Genomic DNA, 22,316 nt, shown 5'->3' with positions numbered 1-22,316 from the left:
TTCTTTTTCTTCCCTAAACCAGCTGATTGAGGAAGGGGGGGAGGGTTGTTAGTACAGGCTTTTATGCAGTGCTGGTACCTTTGATGTACGTTTAATAGTAATTTTAGGAGTGTTTTTCAGAAAGAAAAAAAATTGCCCATGTCCCTAAAATTATGGGGTATTTTTTATTATAATAGGTGTCTTTTATATGTAGTAGGTTGCATTTTATTAGGCATTTGGAAACATGTTGTGAGCTGGCATAGTTTTTAACCACAGGGACCTTGAAATAAAATCTTGCTGCGTAAGCTGAATGTGCTGTTGATACTTTTCCTCTGTCACCTCTGCATTATTAAGTCAACAGGAAGAAATATGTACCAACACCTCTGTTGCCTGTGTGTCATTGCCCAAGTCTATCTGCACCAGCCCCTGAAGCATCAGACTTGGTTATTACTAGATTTTGTACAGAGGGCAAGTCACTCTTATGGGTGTGGGGGACCCTGCAAGGACCAAGGATGTCATTCTCAGTCCTGTAGCTGATCTGCATGACTCCTTCAATAACAGGGAAATGGAGATGCTGACACAGTAAGCATACCTGTAAGCTGGAAAGCTGCTCCAGTCAGGTGTATTTTTGTGTGTTACATACTTCTCGTATTTTTTGAAATGCCTATTTAAGGAGTTTAGCAAAGGCGATTAAACATAATTTTTAAAAGGGTAGAAACCCTTACTTAATGACTTAAAGCAGTGAAACGGGGTGGAGCGATATTTAATGAAGCTGCCATATAAATACTGCTTCGTTTTACTTTTGTCCTGTTGGCAAATCTTTGCATGTATGAAAAATTTTGATGGCACTAACTACTGTCCACTTTCTGTGGCAATGTGTGTTCTGTTATGTAGTGTTTGTGGGAGGCGTAGGTGGGTGGGATTTGAAGAATCAAGCTGTTTCTCCTTATGGAATAAAGTAGTAGTGCCCATATACAGGCCAGAAGGCAAACTGCTGAGCCAAAGAACATCTTGTCAGACCTTTTTTCCTTACTCTTTGGTCCACGCCCTGTAGTACAAAGCATCTCCAACTGCAGACAAATGTCATCGTGTACAGCTTCCGTGTACGCCCAGAGTCCAAGGTGTAGCCGAGAGGCAGGATGTAGCCAGGAGGAAATGCATCCTAGAGGTGGGCTCAGGACTCAGTTCAGAAATGGTGTCCTCCTGCAAAATGCTTCTGTTTTGATTGGGTGTTTTGTGCCTGTGCTGGAGAGGGAAGAAGGGTGCAGCTGAGCCTTCAGGTGGTGCTGTGCTCTTCTCCATCTGCTGTGATCCTGGCTCACTGGCCCGAGATGTGCAAGAACAGAGCTATCCTGCCAGCTGAGCATGACCCAGGACTCCTCTGTAAAGAGGCTGCCGTGGCAGTCAACACAGTTTGTGTCACGAATTCTGACCCTTCTTCAGTTCTGTTCCCGGTGTCACTGAGGTGATCACGTACCTCTGTATAACTCAGTTTTCAGTGAGGCACCTACAGACCTGTCAGCTAATGTCTGTGCCATCTTGTGGTGGCTGATCAGGTTGCATCAACATTCCCTTTAAAAAAATTCAGACAGAAAAACAACCAAAACAAAACAACCCTGAAGTGAGGAAAAATAATGTACTTTTAAATTTATAGAGTGATTCTAGCTGGGAGTTTTTCTTTGGTAGCATTTTGAAATGGTGAGCACACACTGAATTGAGGTGGAAGAGGATGAAGATTAAGGTGTCTCTCGGGTGAAATATCCGGCATGTTGCACAGTGGCACTTGCAGCTGCAGTGAAGGATGGCACATTGAGATTTGCAAAACTTGTGAGCAAGCATTCTGGTGTAAATGGCTAAAGACAGTCCAGAATGCCAACATATGAGGGAAATCAATTAACTAAAACTACCTGGGCTGTTGGGATTTAGCTCATTTGCGAAGTGTATGTAAAAGGTTCATGCTCTAAAACTAATGGTGTGGTACAGAATTTTCAGATTTTTGCTGTCTCATGTTGTCCACACAAGCTAGAAATTCACATTTTTGCGTTTTCACACGTGGAAAAGAGTGTTCCAGCCTTTGCCTGTAATTGTGGGTGTATGCATTCCTAATGCAAAAGGTATGTGCTGCACAGGAAGGTGATTAAGGGGGGTGGGGGGCGGTGGCTCACACGACACCCAGCACATGCAAATATAGAAGAGGACTCATCCTCATTGTTTTAGGTTAGGCTAAAATTTCTAAACATGAATGAGCAGAGCAGCTGAGCAAAAAGCAGGTTCATGCCTGGAGCCTTCCAGGCTCCTTTTCACTCAGTGCTCATCTGCTTGTGCAACCACAGCTGCATTCTCCCGCTGCCTGGAGAGGAGGAAGGAGCAGCCCCTGCTGCCGAGGTGCCTCCAGCTCTCCACAAGCGAGCAGGAGACAGCGTTCCCAAGGCCGGCTGGCTGCAGCTGAGGAGACAGCACTCATAGACCATCCTTTGATTAGGATGTGTCCGTGTTGTCAGGGCAACTGTTAACAGCGGCGTATCATATTTTCTCCTCTTGTAGTGCGTGCTGAATATTTTAGCGCGCTGTGGCTGGAAGAAGGTTGCAGGGAAGAAAGTGCTGCTGCAAGGAACCTGGAGCTGTGGGCTGGGATCTGATTGAACAGGTTAAGACAGCAAAGAGCAGCATCCAAACCAATGTGCCTTTAATTAGGGCTTTTCTTCAAGGAGGGGAACGACTGCAAGCCTCTCGCTGCTGCCGACTGGATGTTGGTGTTTGTCAGCTGTTTGCATACTGCTTATCCATAGGGGATCTGTTACAAGTGCTCAAATGAACAGACAGCGCTGCAGCTAGTGCCTAATCAGGGGCTGGAGTTTCCTACTTTTTTTTTTTTTTTAATAAGCAAGAGGCAACAGCAACATGCCTGGTTCAACTACTGCACTCCGACAAGAGAGACTGAAGAAAAGTGCCAGGCCAAATCCCCCAGGTTTATTCACCATTAATGAAGAGGATGAGCAGCAAAAAAATGGGAATTCCACAAGAGTGAACGGTACGTTGCTGTTCTGCAGTGTGATGAGGGCTGCCTGTGGGATACGCTGCACGGCAGGCACAGCAGTGTTTTATTAGCTCTTCTGTGTGCTACAGAGAGTCTGTAAGTGGCTGGTGCAGTTTGGCAGTTCATGTTGGCACTCACAAATGTGCTGTGCATGATAGGTGTATTTAAATCCCTTGGCTTGTTATGCAATCGGCAGCTTTGGCTAGGAAGGAAAAAAAATACTTTTTAGTTATTAATCACATTTCTTCTGGTAGGGATAATGGTTCTGCATCAGGAATATATCAGTGACTTCCTGTGTGTTTACTTTGGTTTCTGTTTACAGTCTGGGTAAATAACTGTTAGAAGCAAGGGGAGGCTTTGGACAGTGCAGAATGCAATGCCCGCCTGTTACAGAAGACAGCTTTGCTAAAGACAATGTGAAACTGTCCATACTTCCATTCATGTGCAGGAGGGGCACTGTGCCTTTGGCAGAGTATAGAAAAATACACATTGTTCAAATATGCTGACTTTTATGAGTATGATGACAAAACACAGCAGACAGAAAACCCAAATGCAAACCCGACATACTGTTAAAGAAAAATATTTGTGGTGCTTAAGGTAGGTAAGTAGTGGTGGCAGAGGGAGGCTGATGGCCATTGATTTATAGCAGGTCTGTCAAGCCTGTGTAGCCACTGTCTGTCTTGCTTCATGTAATTCCTGTTTCCTGCATGGATGGTAGTATTTAAATTCTCTTAATCTGGCAGGAATTCTGCTACTTACACTTGTGACTGTAATTTTTATTTATTTAATTTGTTTTGTGCTCAAGTGATTCTGTATGTATGAGCACTCCTTTTGGGGGCAGGGAAGGGGTGGATTGTATCAGTTTTTGTTTACAAAACAAATGTTAGTTTATAGCCTCAAGACACAGTTTTAAATTTCAGTTATTACCATTCTACCATGTAACAGGAGAGGCTAGAAAGCATTTAAATAGCAAATTTATAGTATGTGTATTTATTAGAGCTGAATAATTTACAACTAACTGATTGTTTTCTTTTTCTGAAGGAAAACGGTAACTAGCTTGGTAGCTTTTACAAACTCAGAACTCAAATTTTGTTTGTTGGGGGCTTTTTTGAGTTTGCAGCTTGTATTTTTTTTTCTCAGAATGGTAAAAACCCTAACTGGTTAGAGCTTCATGATAAAATATATACTGCTAGTCATTGTTAATGTGCCTATTGTGTTAGGGTCTTGTGTACACAGTTACCTGCTCTTCTGTGTATTTGAAACTGCCCATGTAAAATGGAGATCCAAATTCTAGTGTGAGCTTATTTAGTTCTTGATGTTTTAAGAAGAATATTAGTTTCCTTTATCACCCACTGGATGGCTTCCAGAGTCAACAGTCCATAAAGCTAAAAATCAATAATTTGCCTGGTTTAGTTAAATGGCACTGCTAGTTTCCCAATAGTTTGTTGACTTAGCTACTCTTTTCTACTTGCAGGAGCTATACAGATGTGCTTATCCTTTGTCTGGCTTGTTTTAACTGAGATTTGATTTTTCATTATTCCTTTATTTTCTCTTGTTGCTGTGAAATGTGAGTAGATGAATGTGCACAGTACCACAGATAGCAAGCAAGCAAGTTCACGTGGTTTTAAGAAGAAAACATTTTTTCAGCTTACCTGGACTTCTCCTGGTGAGAAATAACATAGTAAATGGTACAAAATATTCTGGAACTGTATTAATTTGCTTTTCATTTTACTAGATAGTTAAAATAGCTCCTAGTGTCTCTAGAGCAGTACACCATTTGCACAGTGGTAGGTGTGGGATAGCTACGTTTGTGCATTTGGATGTTATCAGTCGTTGGGTGGGTTAGGCTGGCATGCCTGGTAATGGGGAATGCAGGTACTCAGGGTGCTGTTCTTCTCACCTGGTACCAGCTCTGACCCACTGGGGGTTTCGTGAGTCTTTAGTGTCTCTTGTTCTCTTGCTGCTTTACAGGGTTTGCCTTGTCTTAGTTCTTTACCTGTTGTTTTTGCTCAGCAAGCACTTGCAGCTGCTGAGATGTTCCTTTTTTATTTATCCTTTCTCTTTAGCACATTCTAAGTCAGTGTCATCTTTGTGGGAGATGGGCTAAGTATTGTCTTCATCTTCATCCGCATTTTCTGTTATCATGCTGAACCTGTCTTTGTACAGCAGTTCAAAACCCAGGAGACCTTTAATGGAACTGACACTCCTAAGTAAAGAAGTTCCTTCCTCCATTAAGAATACTTGAGTATCATCTCAGGTTTAAAATAATCAATATTTTCATAGTTCAGGTCTTCTCAGAGTACTAAGGCTTGATTAGACTTTTTATGAAAGTTGATTTTGTGATCTGGGAAACAAATAGTTATGTGGATCTTCAAGAAGGTGGCATTTGCGAGGTTTTCTGTAAGTTTATTTTGGTGTTGGCCATTCCTTTGCTTGTCTGGCTGTCTCCATTGGAATTGGAAGAGTCTGGTAAAGCAAAATGAGTTTCCTTCTCATGTGTAAAGAAATAATTACAATGTTAAAGATTTTTCTTTTCTGTCTGGAGATACTAAAAGCCTGCAGTAGCCTTTATAGCCATGTGCTTCTGGTATTTCCTTTCCTTTCATGTGAGCTGTATTTACTGCTTTTTCAAAAAATATTTTAACTTCCTTTCCTCCTCTTGGTTTTGGGACAAGGCCTGCCTGTTTGTTATACTGTATGTAACCCCTGTTGCAGGGTCTTGAGATGCTGTTGTGTAGTAGAAGAGTCCAAGTAAAAATTACTTTGAATATAATTTTTTACCTTTCTTAAAGGTATAATTTTGCTACATAATGCACTCTTCAAATACAGTTTCTATGGGTTTACAGAAGCTTATTTTGCACTTGAAATGCTTTTTGGTTTAGTTCCCGGCTTTCCTGGAGTTCTGTTGCTATATTCACAAAGAGACCTGACAAAACAGGAAGAGAACCACACACTTAACAGCCTTAATGTTTCCTTAAAGCTTGTGTAGTAGAACAGATATTGTTTCTGTGACTGAAGCACGTGTATGTGGTTCTGTATGTAAATCACAAAGATATGACCTTGGGTAGATTGGTGTTTAATTACAAGTACCCATCCTGTGCGTGTGAACTTCAGCCTCAGCCATTCATTGAATTCAGGCACAGACAATTCCATCTGCCTCAAGATTTTCCTCCTCTGCTCTGTTAATTTTGTGCACCTTGGATGTAGTCTTAAACTGTTGTCTTACTCAATTTTATGAAATTTTAAAGTGATGCCTCCACTCTTTCCTCTTTGAAGGAAGAGCTTCTCAACTGTTGATAATGTGTTTCTAGAACTAAGATTCTAAAACATAATGGAAAAGCAATGATCATGCTTATGGGTTATGGATTTGAATACTCAATAACTGAAATAATTATGACATTTGTGACAAATTAATGAGAAGTCTCAATTTAGCTGTGGAATCCTTCACCATCATACTTATGTAAAACTGATCAAGGGAGGGTACCTGTAATTACCTGTAATCTGCTGAGTATTGCTAATACAAATCTAGACGTGCATGCCTTAGCTTTCTGAACAGTAGCACTGATTCTCTGTCATCTTGAGAACAAGAGAAGGGCTTTTTTCAGTCCTTTCGTGAATGACAGTGATGTCATTGATCACCAGGAGATTTAGCTACTGTTGTGTGGCTGGTAATGTTTGTGCATACTGCTCATTTCAGATTGGAGGTTTGTTCTTCCAGAGAAGCGGAGGAGATTTCTTCTATCCTGACTGTTTGGGTGCTTAGTTGCCATTAGTGAAATGTATTTCTTTTTAGACTCAGATTGTTTAACTTCTAGTTCAGTTGTTGTCTATTACTGTGTGTCTCTACCCAAAGCAAACTTAAATACCTGAAAGAAAAGGGAACCTGGCATCTTCAAGGGCATTAAACTGATAGTCCTGGAAACTGAAACTGTATACTTACAAAACAGGTATTGCATGGGGTGTGGAAATGTAATTTTATCCCACGCTGCAGAGTTTGTGCCTCAGGCAGGAACCAGAATGACAGCTGAGTCTCTGGCTTCCACCACACTTTAAACCAGCAAAACTGCCTGGCATGGTGATTCTCCGTGGGGCCTCTCAATGCTGGTCAGGAGACTGACCTCCAGTTTCTTTGGGGCAAAACAGTGAGCAATTGTTACAGGCTGAGGAGCTGGCTTACCAAAATCAAGTACTGGAGGGTTTCTAAGAATATGTAGCCCTATCTTGCCCATCTGCATTTGAGGCAAAGTGAGTGGAAAGAGTGGATGGAAGGAAGGAAAGGAACCAGTTCTCATTATGATGCTGACTGTGTAAAGGAGCAGGGCTGAGAGCCTGGACAGCGTGGTCTGGTGTCCTGCACTTTCCAGTGGGTCCTGCTAATATTCCTGTGTGCTTCCTTTCTTTCTGCTTGCCAAGACCAGGAGAAGAGGGGTCCAAAAGTATCTGTGATTCTTCTGGACATTTATTTACAGAATCACAGAAAAAGGTGAGTTGGAAGGAACTCACAAGGATCATTAGATCCAACTCCTGGCCTATCACAGGACCATTCCTGAGAATCACAACACATGCCTAAGAGTATTGTCCAAACATTTCCTGAACTCTGTCAGGCTGGTGCTGTGACCAATTCCCTGGAGAGCCTGTTTCAGTGCCCAACCATCCTCTGGTTGAGGTGAAAAACCTTTTCCTGTTATCCAGCCCAACCTTTCTCTGACACTTCAGGCCATTCCCTCAGGTCCTGTAACTGGTCACTAGAGAAATCAGTGTCTGCCCCTACTCTTCTCCTCACAAGGCACCTGTAGATTGCAATAAGGTCTTTAAAAATGCCTCTCAAAATATCTGGGAGGTACATTCTTTAAAAAGCCCTACATTCAGTGCTTACAGTGCAGCTGTTGGGGGTACAAAAGGAACTTGTATTTTTTTTAGAAAACTGCTGCCTCTGTTTTGTAGGGAGTACCCATTCATAGCTGTAGGTGCCAGGTAGCAGGAAACATCCCATTTTTAATCATGACAGAGATCTTAACCTGAAGTAATGTATAAGCAGTAAAGAGACTATGCTGGAAGTCTGGGGGATAGCAGGGAATGTGCCTGCAGGCCAGTAGAGCAAATCTGATTTGTTCAGTCCCTCTGGCTTTCAGAGTGAAAGTCCAAGGTCTGAGGACTTGGCTTGTGTTGTAACATAGCCTGTTCATCAAAGTGTGTGCTGGGATTACTGACAGTGCTTATCTGTGCTAGGTGAGAATCATCTTACACTTCCAGCTCAACTCTATGAGAAGAGGCTTCCACTACTGATTCTGGAGGATTGTGTTCAGTTCCTTTGATAACTGCTTTTTGGGGGGGAAACAGCCTGTGGTCTACCCGTGTGCTCAGGGAGCATACTTGACATTGGGTAAATCAATGGCAAAAGTAAAAAAAAAAAAAAAAAGTACGATGTTGACAGTCTTGAAAATTTAAGTTATTTATTAAGGTGCATTCAGTTTAACTTGGCATGTGTGAACTAGGATAATCCCTTTGAAGGAAAGACTGAATTTTGCAAAATAGGTGTTTTGGGGTTATTTCAACCAAGTTCTAAATGATAACACAGTGTTCAGCAGAACTGTCCTGGTGAGAACAGGACGCAGCATTTGACTGCTGTATTGCAGGACAGGATGCTTGTTGAAGCTGCAAGAAGATTGGTGTTCAGTTTGAGGTAACTCTCAAGAAAGCTTTTGTATAAGAAACACCACTCAGGAAAGATTGGTAGCAAGCAGTGGAGATTTCTCCTTATTCACTATTACCTCCATAAAAGTAATGACTTCAAAAAACTGGAATTTGGTATATGATTCTGTGTGGAAAGTAAATGTAAAGGGAATGTAGGTTCATGGCCAATTTCTTATGGGGAAAAAAGAGAAACCTGGAAAGGGATAGATCTGTCAGTTCTCTGAGGTCTTGTTGCATTCTTTTTTCCCTGTAAATATGCAAATAATACTCTTTTGAGGACTTTATACAGTAACATACCTTTGGAATAAGTTGACAGCAAGAAGAAATGGATTTCTGTGTCCTATTGTACTGCATTACACACACCTAGGTAGTAGCATGCTTTTATTTTGCAGTGAAAAATGGAGGCAATGGCTAAGCACATATTTTTAAAAGATACACATTGCAGTTTGATCCCCTGATGTTTTTGTGATTGTGGTTTTGTCAAGAGTCTCGGTGCTCTTGCTGCTGTTTTCAAAGGTTGCTCAGAAACTGCTGTATCTGTTCAGTCCCCCTAAGCTGGCTTTGTACCCATGTACGTAACAGTCTGGATTTATTTTTAAGCGAAAAGCTTTTGCTCGTCATATTGAACTCCAGAGAAATTAATGAGCACTGGCCTAGAGCATTGCTTCTGGCCACGTGTGGTGATGGAGCTCTGTGTATTACTAGGATCAGCTGATTCAGTGGGAGTACATAATTTCTCTTCCTACACAAGCTCACATGTGTGCGTTCTTTGCTTTCTCATCTACCTACAAGAGGAATTTTAGTGCCTTTTTAATTTTTTTCTTAAATTCAAACTGTACTTTGCAACTGGAGATCTTGGTTTTTTGTTAGTTGAGAATTAAGAGTTAGGAATGAAAGCATCTCAAAAGATTCTTGTGGTATTATCAGAAGTCTCTTCAGGGGTAATTTGTGGATGTGGGATTTTTTGTTTGTTTGGAGAGACATGCTATGATGTTATTTAATCTAATTCACCCAACCTCAAGCCATAACAGTAATATGCCAGAACAAGTGCCACAATGATTGATGCAATCTACTGTTTTAATGAGCTGCCTTCAGTCACTGAAGGTGCATCTCACAATGCACTGTTTTTGCAGCCAAGCACTACTTGACTCTCATGAGTTTTAGATGCATTGAGTTGAAGCATAGTTTGAGTGGACACTGGTGTCTGTGGGTCAGATTTGTATAATGAATGTAAGACATACTAAGGGGCAATGTTTAATAAGTAAATAAAAATGCAGATGAAATATAAATTAAATTAGGGAGTATCCTAAGACTTGGATTTTGAAGTCTTGTTGCTTGAAGTAAATTATTTTCTTTTTCAGTGGAGTGGAATCACATTTACTAAATTCTGAATAAAACTCTCATTGATTTATAGGTCAGACTATGAGAGCCATTAAACTGTCTAATAAATTGTCCCAAGCCTCATCTTAGTGTATAGATGTAGCCTTAACTGCTTAGTCAAGTTCAAGGGAGGAATGGCTAGGGGTAGCATGCAGATAGTATAAATTTTCTTCTCATGCTGGCAGTTTCAGAGGAGAAACACTTCAATGAACCACTTGAATGCTGGCTTCACTTTCTCCTTTAAATGATTAACTTGCTGATAAATGGCTAGGGTAAATCAAGTTCCAGAAGGCAGGTCACTGCAGCTAAACCTGGATTCTCCAGAATTCTCCAGGTTTCTCCAGAAAGCAGAACTGTGTCCTTGTTGTAGTGGAGGAGACAAGGGGTTTGGAGCAGGCTTACACCAGTGGAAAACTGAGCTGCTTTGTCAGTACTGACACAGGCCTGTAGCTGTACTCTGTGTTTTTCTGCTGGGGAACTCTTGGGTTGTTTGGAAGTAGATGAATACCTTCTGTAGCTTCAACAGGGTGATGGTACAAGGTTGCCTTTATTGTCTGTTGAAGTTTTTGTTCTCTTTTATTCTGGACAAATAGATTTTCTTCCAGTTTCAGGTCTGTTGAAGCCTAGTTTTGCTCTTCAGCTCTCTGGAGGAAAGAGTTTTTCTCATGGATTAGCTGTGTTTCTGCACATTTTTATGCAGTTTATCCATGCAGCTGTCAACAAGAGGAAACTGGAAGTAAGAGTTGGAACAAATTAAGCACAGGTATCTGCTGAGTTAAAATGTGGAAAGTAGCAAAGATTCCAAAATTTAGAGGTCTTCCAGTTCATGCCTATCACACAGATAGGCAGAGTTAGATGCAGCACTCTTTCTTTTTTGGTACTTGTGTCTGTAGAGATGGCTTCAAGGAAAGCAGGAGTTTGGCGTGAGAAGTCACATTTGTGGATTTTCAACTGGTCTCTCATCTCAGCAGGTGGTCTTCAGTAGTGCATATTGGAGGCCAGCTCTACAGTCAACTTAACTCCTAGGCACACTGGCTCTCTGCCTCCTGTGCTAGAGTTATCCAAAACCCTCAAGAAGCCAGAAGAAATGGTCAAGGTGCTGGAGTTCCCAGAAGGGACTCAGTGTACTTAGCCACTGAATTTGTAGTTTGGTTGCAGGACATCTGTTCATCAGTCTTTATTTCTTCTGTTTCACACCACTGCAGTCTGAACCTCCATTAATGCATACTAACTGGCCTAGTCTTCACACAGAGGTTGACTGATTGATTTGTTGATGTATTTTCACTGTCAACATTCTTCTAGGTCTTCCTCTTGTGTCTGCAGCTGACATGGGACCAAGTGTCCTTCTTGAATCTGGCACACCGGGCACAACTGCTCACAGATCTCTTCTGCAATCTGCCACTGGCTTTTTGTTTAGCACTGGAGGGCTATGGAATGAGGCTGGTGCCACTGCACAAACCTGCAGGAAATACTCCAGCTGGTGGAGTTTTGTCTTCAGAAGAGCTCCGCTTCAGCGCAGTGACATACCCACCTCCTATTGCGTGGTATGCTGTGCTAAAAATGTGTTCTTTCCTAAACAAGCACAGGCATGCTCCCTGAAAGATCTGAGGATAGTTAATGACACAGAAAACATTAGGAAGAATTTTTATCATCTTTCTCCTGGAAAGCAATAAAGAAAAGGATTGGGGAAGTAACACTTTCAAAACTAAGTTTTCTGTAGGATGGCCTGAGTTCTGATTTGATTGCTGGGAGTATGATTGTAGTGCTGATGTCCTTAGGCAGACAGCCTGGCCAGTTGAAAGTCCAGTGAAAGATTCTTGACCTAAAATCTCATGATACTCTAGAACATTTTGTTAAATGTGTTGAAGAGGCTTGGGTGCATGTTTTTTTCATTCTTGAATGCCTGATTTTTTCAGCTTCATTTTAAACTCCTGCACAGGCAAGGCGTATTATAGAAGTGCTGACAGAACTTGATTCATACTGTTGTATCTTTGTGTACAAAGCTATCTTGTTTCTCAGTTCTGCTTCAGGAAGCTTTTCTGAAAGCTGTTTTGGAAATGCAGGTTTATCCAGTTACTCACCCTCGACATAAGAAGTCATTCTTCCATAGAGCCAGTTCTGGCTTTGGGCTTTTTTCCTTTATTCAAGTCAATTTCCTCATCACCTGCATGCTGACTGAATGCGCTGGTAAAAATTACAGTACTGAATTTTGGCTTGTACAGACACCACAAATCACACCAAGCACATCTGAGCTGTTTCTGAAGACAAAGATGTCTTGTCAGTCAAGTTTGCACTAGTTTGTAGTGCAGGAGTGGCAGCGTGGTGGAAAAGAATCTGATGAACCTTCTTGTCTGTCATTCCTTCTTAGTTGTAACAGTGCTTTCACTGAGGAGTGTGCAGCCCAATCTTGGACATGCAGTCCATACAAATTCTAGATAATGCTACTTTCACTTTTCATGTGCATTTCCTCTCACTAGAAAAATGAAAACATGTTTACCTCGCTCTTTTTCCCTGCAGCAAAGGAAGAAAAAGTAGGTTTTGTTTTGTTGGGTTTTTCCAAACACAAACAACCGTTTCTAGCCACCTAACTATGGTAGTGATGTGTTTACTTGCAGTCTGAACTGCAAAATAAGAGGTAAAGAAGAAAGCAGATGGCAGTTGCCATGTGTAAACCGGAAAAGGACAGCAACAACCAGCTGCTGAGTGAGGTATTGGCAATAAAACCAGGCTGCAGACCAAGTAGTTGGTGCTTATTGTGCCTGGGTTACCACTGTTTTAATATGTTCTTACACTTCCAATTTTTTTTTCTGAATTATGCTGTAATGTATTGATCTACTTCTAGTGCTAGTATTTTTCTCTACCAGATTATTCTCAATTTTAGGAAACACAGTTGTCATAGCTTGTGTCCAGGGAGTTTCCATGAGCCTCACAATCCCTGTGGGTTAGGTAGGGTTCTGCTGCTGTAAACTGTACCTCACATCCTCAGTGTCACTGAAGGCTGCATGCAGTGCAGCCTGGATTTTCACTACAGTATATTCAACTTAAATCTTTGTAGTCAATAACTGATGCAGAGCAGAACAGTAGTGTGGTGCTCACACATAGCACAGAGATGCTTGTGGATGCCTCCTTTTTTTGATTAGGCTTTTTTAAAATTCCTGTCAAATTTCACATGTTTGTGGCATCTGCATGATGAACAATGTTCCAGGACTGAAATATTTAAGGTGATGATAGTTTGATCTTCCTTTCCTGAGAAGTGAAGACAGCATCTCCATGATAGTTGTGTTTCAGTTCTGAAAAGGCTCCTGACCCCAACGTTTGCAGAGGTGATTTCTGCTCAGTTTAGCTGTGCAAACAGGCCCTGCTATTGCCTGGCTGTAAACAGCTCAGTGTATTTTGCTGCTACTAGAAGTTTCCTTTAAGGGAACTCTTAACTAATCTCCGTGAAGATTTAGCTTACGCTTTGAGAAAGTGCTGCTGTTTAGTCAGTCTTTATACTCCAGGCTTGGATTATGGACTTTTCTTAAACTTGTCCTAGGATTTCTTTTCAAAAAGATACAGGTAACTGCCAGTAGCAAGCTCTTACACTAAAATCTAGTCCCAGGTGGTTAAACTGAAGCTGTTTTTTTTCTATATATCAAGGCACAAAGGTTTGCTGATGAAATTTGCCAGCCAGTTTTCAGTAGAATTCTTGGGCAAAGGATACTTTTAAGATGTCATTGGCCTCCTCTGTGTTTCTGGCCTTTTTGTGGGGGAAGTGTGGGGGGTGTAGTTGGTTTTGTTTTATTTTTTGAGTAGAGGAAGCAACCATATGGGTTTGTAAACCTGATCTGATGAGTTCCCAGGAGCTTTCAGAAGGAAGGGAGTCTGTGTTAGGGAGAGAGGTTACACTGCCTCTTCCATTAACTTCTGCGTGCCCCTTTCAAGGATCCAAGGAGTGTGATTTGACACACTTCATCCAGTGAGTCACATAAGTAGAGCCCTGCTCTTGAAATTATATAAGCTAACATAGCTTTAGAAACCTCCCTGAGAAGGTTCACTTCTCATTTCTGGTGTTGTTAACATGTTTTACCCTTAAAGTGAGCTGAGATATTTCTTTAAAAAGTGGATTGGTAGAGTTACTGCATGCTTATAAATGGGATGTTCTGTAAGTAACTTCTATTCTGAAGTAAACAGAATCCAATGTCTTCAAGAAGAGTATGAGGTTGAATTTCTCTCTGTGATTATAAAACCTGTTGTAATGTGTCTGAGGAGAGGGGGAGGCATTTTTTTACTTGTGAAAGACTTCTGTAATCTTCATTTTCAACAAATTTTCTGCACAGAATATCCAACCTGACCCCACTTTGGTGGACTGAGGTGGTGTGGAAGTACACCGAGCTAGGAGGCTGGGAGTGAGTGAGAATTACAGAAGTCAAGAGAATCATGGAATGGTTTGGATTGGAAGAAATTTTAAAGAATCATGTAGTTCCAACCCCGCTGCTGTGGGCAGAGACACCTTCCCTTAGACCAGGTTGCTCAGAGCCCCATCCAACCTGGCCTTCAGCACTTCCAGGGATGGGGCATCCATGACTTCCATGGGCAATCTCTTGTAGTGCCTCATCACCCTCAGAGTGGGTAATTCCCTTCTAACATCTAATCTAAACCTACCATCCTTCACTTTGAAGCCAATTCCCCCTTGTCCTGTCACTACGTGTCCTCATGAATTTTTTTCTCCAGGTGGCATAACAATATATTTATAAAAACTGAGGCATGAGCTTCACTTGAGGAAAGCTTGCTTTTCAGTTTTAAAGCTGTTGCCTTCTGAGACTGGTTATTGGAAAATAACCAGTTATTGATTAACAGTCCTTCTGAGACCTGTGCTGCAAAGACTGCCTTTTCACATGGAAATTCTTGTGACTCACAGAAAAAAAATAAAATACCTAGTAGCATTTACAGGAACAGTATCTGTTTCCCTCTCTGGGGAGAGGGAACTTGTTTTTGTAGAACATCCTGACAATAGTGATTATAATGACAGCTTTCCCATCTGATTCAAATATTTCATGCTGTGTAGGGATTATTGAATATTATTCTGTAGAAAAACAGTCAGCCAAAGAGATTCTAATTACTTGTGGCTGAGCAACAGTGCACCTACTTTCCATTCTCTGCACAGGGTTTTCTCCCTTTCTTTTTGTAAGACTTTTGCTTAAATGTTCTTTAAATAAAAACACCTTTTATTGTATTCTTCAGAAGGATTCAGTATGGAGCATATATGTGTTTGTGAGGTATATATCACAAATACTTTTTTAACAACATGTTTTCCCTGTACATTTTTGAGAAGACTTTGCTACTTGCAGGTATTAAAAGATGTGAAATCACTGTGTGCATGTGCTTAAATCTCTGCTCTCTATTGCACTCTTGGATCTTTAAATGGGAAAATCCAATGAGATCTGGCTTTTCTGTTATATAACACACTGCTGTACAATTATAAATGCTCAGGCCATGTTCCAAATACCCTTATTTTGTGCTGCACTACAAAGCAGTGCAATGCTGGATTATGTTTTATGCTTTTCCTTTTAAAGGGAGAAAAATAAAATGAGGAAAATTGGGAGTCTGTTGGTGTCCTGCATGCCTTTAAGATTAATTGGGACTTTGTACTGAAAGAGAAGCTAATTTGTGTTGAATACAACTGGCTGCTGAGTAAGTGGAGCGTAGAGGCTTATGTTAATTGGCAGTTGTGCCTTTTCTGCTGTTTCCTGGTGCTGTACTCGGTGACCTGGTTGGGCCAGGCTGGCATGGCTTGGTCAGAGCTGCTCACACACTGCTGCTTGCAGAGCAGGGCTGTTTTAATGGGACACTTGCACAGGATGATGGTCATGGTGCTCTGAGCTCTGCCCGTCACATGCCAGTAGAGCCAAGAGCTCTGTGTGCTGAGGTGCTGGTGGCCAAGCAGATGGAAATGGAGATTGCCTGCCAGGCTGGTTTGCTGGCTCTGCTGCCACTGCATTGGACTGCCTATCCAATGAAGAAGTTATTATAATCTTATAATCTTCTATGCAGTTTGAATATCTTCTGGTAAAATTTGTAGATATAGACCTGCCTGGTCGGCCTGGGAAATAACCATTTTTAAAGTATTTCCATTCCATTTCCACCTGGATAAGACATTCTAACATATTATAGTGTGGTTTGTGATTATTGGCTAAACTTTTTCATCAATGGTGTTTGTATTTCTGCTGTCTGTGGATACCTTTTGGAGGATACCCTAGTGTCAGAGCTTTCCAAGCAAGGATTGCTGCTGACTGCTGTGGCCAAGTGCAGAGCAGTGCTGTGGTTAAGTGCTTAGTGCTTCTGACTTGAAGAGAAGCCCTTGTCCCTGTATCTGCCCTTGTGCAAGTAGGGTACTCCCCTTAATCCACATATTGTGACATAGGTGTGAGGCATCACTGACACCTCTTCCAATACTGGAAATAGATTATTTGAGAAAGAACAATAGGTAAATATTGGTAAGGCATTCCTTTACCCCCAGGTAAACACTGTAGGAACACTTATCTATAGAGGAGATGGGGTGTGGTTTGTTTTGAGGTTTTTTTCCAAAAATCCTTAAACAAATACGGACATAAGCAGATTATTAATGCCAGTGGAGTGTGAGAAAAGGTTACGCTAGTGATTGCATCACAGGCTTTGGCAAAATGAAATACAAAGCTTGTAGACAGGGATTCTAGATCCTGTTCTTCCTCTATTGTGTCAAGTACTTTCTGTCTAAGAGAGCAGGGGTAAACCTCTGCTAGGCTATTATCTGCTGTAATTAATTCTACAAATAGATGGGCACTGAATTTTCTAGTCAGCTATCACATCTGGAAAGATATCCCGTGGTATTAGTTGAAGTCCGCCTAGTAAAGGACTTAGGTGTACTTCTGTTTACAAGAGCTGAAAAGCTAGAAGTCATGTGTGCTCCTTTCCCATGGTTTTTAAAACTTTTTCCAAAGGTCTTTTAATAAATTCTCTGAATAGGAGTTGAAATAAAAACTGTATGAGGTAAAAAAAACCAAGGCTTATTGACCTTGAAGTATGTAAAATACTGTATGGGATAATGCAACTGAATGGTTTTCTCTTAACAGAGCTGCAGATGTTTTACACAACTGTAATTCTGCTCTATGTAGTTGTAAGTCATAAGTAGTGCAGAGCTCTGTTTGTCCTAAGTGCTATGTGTGGGGAATTTTAAAGATGTCTGGCAAGAAGATTCATGCTTAGACTTGTGCAACACCATTAAAAAGGCTGGGCCAACTTTGTCCCTGCTGTCATGCTTCTGAGGCAAAGTAAATTGAAAAAATAGTGAATCTGACCACGCTTAAAACACTTGTATTCTTCTTTTGATTATGGACTGAAAGCACTTATTGCCATCTGGATCTCTCTGGCTTTATTGAGCTGAACTGCATTTTGCAAGTAAACAAATAGCGGTCTAATTCTTGCTTTGAAAAAATAACCATGCAATATCCATTTCACAGAATGAGAAGGCTCCCAAGGACAGGTATAGCTATAGTACCTCAAGTTGCCTTGAAGAAATCAGCTTTTGAATCCCAGATCTGTTTATCTTCTGAAATGCTGGTGGGTCTGTACATCCTGCTGTCAAATCTTGTCATACCTCAAAACAGTAGAACTACAAAAAGGTTGATAATTTTGCAGTGTAGTTACTTTTTAAAACTTTATTTTCTGACAAGAGGGGAATTATTAGGATATTAGGCAACTTGGAGAAAGGGAGTTTGGAGCAAGGGACTTATAAAATGAATAGTCTGAATCATCCCTCTCCTCAGTCAGGGCTGAGGCGTTCTGGCAGAACTGCAGGCAGTGCTGCCCCAGCACAGCCTGGTATTACTTGTATGGAAAAACAAAGGGCTTTAGTCCTGAAATACCCAGTCTGCTACTCATCAGAGAACAGGGATCCGTAGGATTTGATGGGAAGATAGGTCAAGAGTGTCTGGCACAGGGAAGAGAGGCATTATAAAGAAGAGTTACTTCTTCTTTAATTGTTTCTTTTGTTCCTGAAATCTTGCTTTTTCACACTTCATGTTGTTCTATTGCAATGTTTACTTACCTGGGCTTCCCAGAAGCCTGCACTGTCTATTTATTGGAATAGTGTCTATTTGTGTGCCAGTAGCTCATCTGACTCGTGCCTCAGAGATTCCCAGAGATCAAAGCTGCATTTACAAGAACTGGAGAGAAGCTATGCTGGACTAGGTCCAGATTCCTTGGGTTTGTTCTTATGCTATTGGCAGTAAATGTCTAGATTGTTTTGCAGCCATACCATCAATTTGCTGCACTGCTTATCCTGGGGGGACCTGGCACTGAATTTGACTCCACTGCATTTATTTTATTGCAAACGATGCATCATGAGTCAGAAAGAGATGTTAAAATGATGGGTTGTGGATGTCATCCAGGATGTATGAAGTCAGCATTTTTAAAAACAAAAGCTAGAAGCAACTGTACTGATAGTGATAGCCTGTGCCTCAGAGAGACTATCACAAAAAAAGTGAAGTGGTCCACTCACTTCTTTAATATGTGGTCTCTGAAGTCTGCATTATTTAATTGTGAACTGGTCCCAAAAGTTATTGGCTATTTGGAGGCTTCGGAGGCTTTTTCAATTTGTTATTTTGTTGGGTTGTTGTTATTTGGTTTTGATTCATTTGGGGGATTTTTGTTTTGGTTTTTTTTTCTTTGTTTGAGTTTTGGTTTTTTTTCGTTGGGAGTACTTTAACATTGGCTAACAAGGCTGCTGCCTTAAGACTAGGATTTGGCTGCAGCTTATGAACTGCCTCAAATAACACTTTGGGGAGTAATGAGGCTGCCTGCTCTGCTGCTGAATCAAATACTTAACTGCTGCATGGTTGTTTGGGCTCTATTCACTTTTCAGTAATTGCTGTGTTTGATAGTGTGGCTCTGTGTTTTAAATCTGTTCACCAAATTCCTTAGTCCAGAGCAGTTTCTTCAAAGACTTGCCAAGCATACAGCTTAACTAAATGCAGAGGAGGCTGTTCTTTCCACAGAATTTTGTCTGCTAGGAGCAAAGGACTTGGCTGGGAGGAAAGGTGCACCAGGACATCAGGCAAGGCTCAATTCCTGGCAGTTCTCACAGAAAGGATGTGTAGGTGTGTAGTCACATCTGGATACAGATGTGCTTATTAAAAAAGTTTCTAAAGAGTACATGCATCCCATGGATGCTGTGCAGCAGTTACATGTATAGCACTTCGACACTACACTGAAGCATTTGGGAAAAGGTGGTACACTTCCTAAGGAAAATGGCCTATCCTGGAGCTGTTAGTTGAAGTTCCCATGTCTTTCCAGTAATAACATCCCAGTGAAACTAACTTCAGCTGCTTTAGCCTGCATTTCTGGGAGCTCCAAAATGATAGTAATAAACAGAAATCTTTTTCTTTCTTAAATGCTACTTTACTGCAAGTTTTGGAGCTTCAAGACTCTGGATTCTATCTCCCTCTTCTTATTAAGGAAGCCAACGTGCACTGCTGCTCAATGCTAACATCTCGTGACTGAAACTCGCCTATTTTTGCTCAACAGTGGAAGCTGTGACTCTCCTGACAGCCTCCTACTGAAGAGTATATCAGACATTATTGCTTAGGTACATAAATGTGTGGAATAACTCTTAAGTTCTCTTCTCTTCTAGGATGCTGGTACAAGGGAAGCAAATCTCACCCTCAAGTAAATTCCCTCATAACCATATTATTAATCAAAATAGCTGATTAAAAAAAAAAAAAGGATTCTGTGGGTATAGGCCTAACTGAAGTCCAAATGTGTATAGTGACATAAACTACATTTAAAAAAACTTGAAATCAAATTGGCACCTAAAGCTCATACAAAATAGTTGAAGAAAGTTCTTTTGCTAAAACTATGTAATCAACAATTAGGGGCTAAGAATAAAAAAAATATTCTGCGTGTTTGGATCACATTCTTGGGCAGAAAGAGGGCTTTTTTCTGCATCTAATGAATTGTCTCAGACTACCTGGATCACCCTGTCAAGCCATACTTTGCCTTACACAGGTTGTTTTCGGGACAGCCATGGAAGAGGCTGAATTTTCGAAAGGGATCTTTACATTGTTGTTCTTGGTCTTAAGCCAGTGCACTCAGCTGTTTTCAGCTAATGGTCCTTGGGGTTTGGGGAGTGTTTTCAACATGAGATCTGCTGTCAGTACCAATGCTTGTTTTTGATGTTTGTATACTAGCTTGCTCTTGAGTATGGGGGCATTGCCCTTCTGTGTGCAGTTGGAAGGACAGAGCTCACACAGTGGGCCAGGAGCAAAGCCAGCAAAATTGTGGAGACCTGACTTCTGCTTATTCTCAGACCACAGTGATTATTGGCTTCTATAGAAAAAAAAAATAAAGTTAGGTTGTGTTATTACTTCTAGGGGGGGAAGGAAGTGACTTCTTGTTCATATTTTCAGAAGCTTTTTCTGTTAATGTGCTAAAATAATTTTGTGAGAACATTGAATCTACAGTGAAAGCAAGTCTAGCCAGGAGACTCTTCAACCCCATAATTGTGGTTGTTTTCTGTCTACCAGAAAGCAAGTAGTTAAAATTGCTTTTAATTTTTAATAAAAAACTTTTTTGGTTTAACATGTAAAGAATAGGAAAAAGAAATTGAATAAATCTATACATGTATGATAAATAACTGATAGGTTAATTTATTATGGAGACATTTATAGACACAAAGGAAGAACAATAGGTGGTTCATAGACAATTTAAGAAGGCTCACCTAGAGAGTCAAGTCAGAAAGTTGGGCAGGGCATGTGTGGAGATGCTTCTTGTCTTTCTACTGCTGATCTGCCTCCTAAAGGTAAAGCTTTGCCTGCCAGTGTAAGGCAATCCTCTGCTAATCTGGGGAAATCCATTTTGTCTCAGTCAGTTGATATAGGCAATGATCTCTTCTCTCAGACTGAGCTTCCTTCCTCAGAGGTAACTTGGAGGATAGCATTAGAAAGACAGAACACTTCTCTCTCCACTGCAGAGATTAGCTCTGGTCTCTCTCAGTATCTGACTGAGAAACAGACAATTGTCAGAGTATCCAAATCTGCTGAAACAAAATGGCTGAAGTTTATGGAGATGACACTCTGGTGACTCTTGCTTGTGCTAAACTAATGACAATTCTTTATTCATCCATGGAGGTCTGGCCTTATTTCTTTCTTGTTGGAATCTTGAGCCTGGCAGAAGTGATCTCAACTCTTATAGCTCCTTCTTCCCATCAGGGCCTGTTCCTATGGGATTCTTCAAAGGATGATCCTGAAGAGCCAAAAGTCAGTTCTCCTGACATCCATGGTCATAATCTTACTTGTTGTCCTGCTTCCTCGTCACCTTATAATGAACTCCACAGTCTCATGGTTGCTGCAGCCTTGGCTGTGTCCAGGAAACTACTGTTGGTCCCTTCTTCGCTGTGTTGCTTCTTCAGCAGGTGTCAGGATGGTTAAAGTCCCCCACAAGAACCTGTGACTTTGAGGCTGCTTCAAGCTGCCTGTAGGAGGACTCATCTGCTTCCTGCTACTGATCAGATGGTCTGCAGCAAACACCCACAAGAGTCTCTGTCTTTTATCCTGACCCTTAGGTCATCATCTACCCCAAGACAGAGCTTGATACATGCTGAGTGTTGCCTCGCATAGAGGGCAACTCCACCACTGCGTCTTCCTGGTCCGTTTCTCCTAAGCAGCACATGGCCCTGCATGACAACATTCCAGTAATCCCATCCTGTGGGAGCTATCCCATCACATCTCCATAACTGTGATGAGGTCAAAGCCCTGTGAGTGCACACAGATCACCAGTTCCTCCTGTTTGTTCCCCATACTGCGTGCCCTGGTGTACGAGCACCTTGCGGAACTATTCGATTGTGCCAATATCCCTGTGGGGATGCAAAGGGATACCCCATAATCTTGTGTTGTGGTTACATCTTCGGCTGCTTGTGCTGGCTTGAGGTATTCTTTAGCCTCCTTTACCTACTAGTGTGGTTGCTATAGTTCTCCCCTTCCCACACCCAATCTCTGTTGAGTCTATGTCCCCGTCCCCCTTCCAATCTCGTTTAAAGTTCTTGCAGTGAACCCTGCTAACAGGCAGGAGCCTACTTGTTGCCAGCAGCTCTGGTGCAATAGAAACTGACTTAAACACTTAGCACCCTGACCCTACTTGTTTGGGTCTTTCAGCTTATAGTATTTTACATGATCTAGAAAAAACCCTGAATTTTTCCATTCTTTTCAGGAGA

At 41.3% G+C, this 22,316-nt stretch overlaps 1 protein-coding gene across 7 annotated transcripts in view; it reads left to right on the top strand.

The window, feature by feature from the left end:
* Positions 1 to 2,349: 2,349 nt before the first annotated feature.
* The window catches only part of MAP7 (microtubule associated protein 7), a 97,016-nt gene continuing 77,049 nt past the window's right edge, over positions 2,350 to 22,316 (top strand). For 2 of the 7 annotated variants that reach the window (XM_033512706.1, XM_033512705.1), the window contains exon 1: positions 2,350 to 3,010. In XM_033512706.1, the coding sequence (XP_033368597.1) occupies positions 2,881 to 3,010 (130 nt within the window). In that variant the 5' untranslated portion in view covers positions 2,350 to 2,880. The remainder of the gene's footprint in view (positions 3,011 to 22,316) is intronic. The other 5 variants (XM_033512704.1, XM_033512702.1, XM_015620944.3 and 2 more) reach the window with 3 other exon arrangements.

The sequence above is a fragment of the Parus major genome, chromosome 3 (assembly GCF_001522545.3).
Source record: "Parus major isolate Abel chromosome 3, Parus_major1.1, whole genome shotgun sequence".
Lineage (NCBI taxonomy): Eukaryota > Metazoa > Chordata > Aves > Passeriformes > Paridae > Parus > Parus major.
The sequence above is the reverse complement of the archived record's forward strand: the minus strand, read 5'-3'. Positions and strand labels throughout refer to the sequence as shown.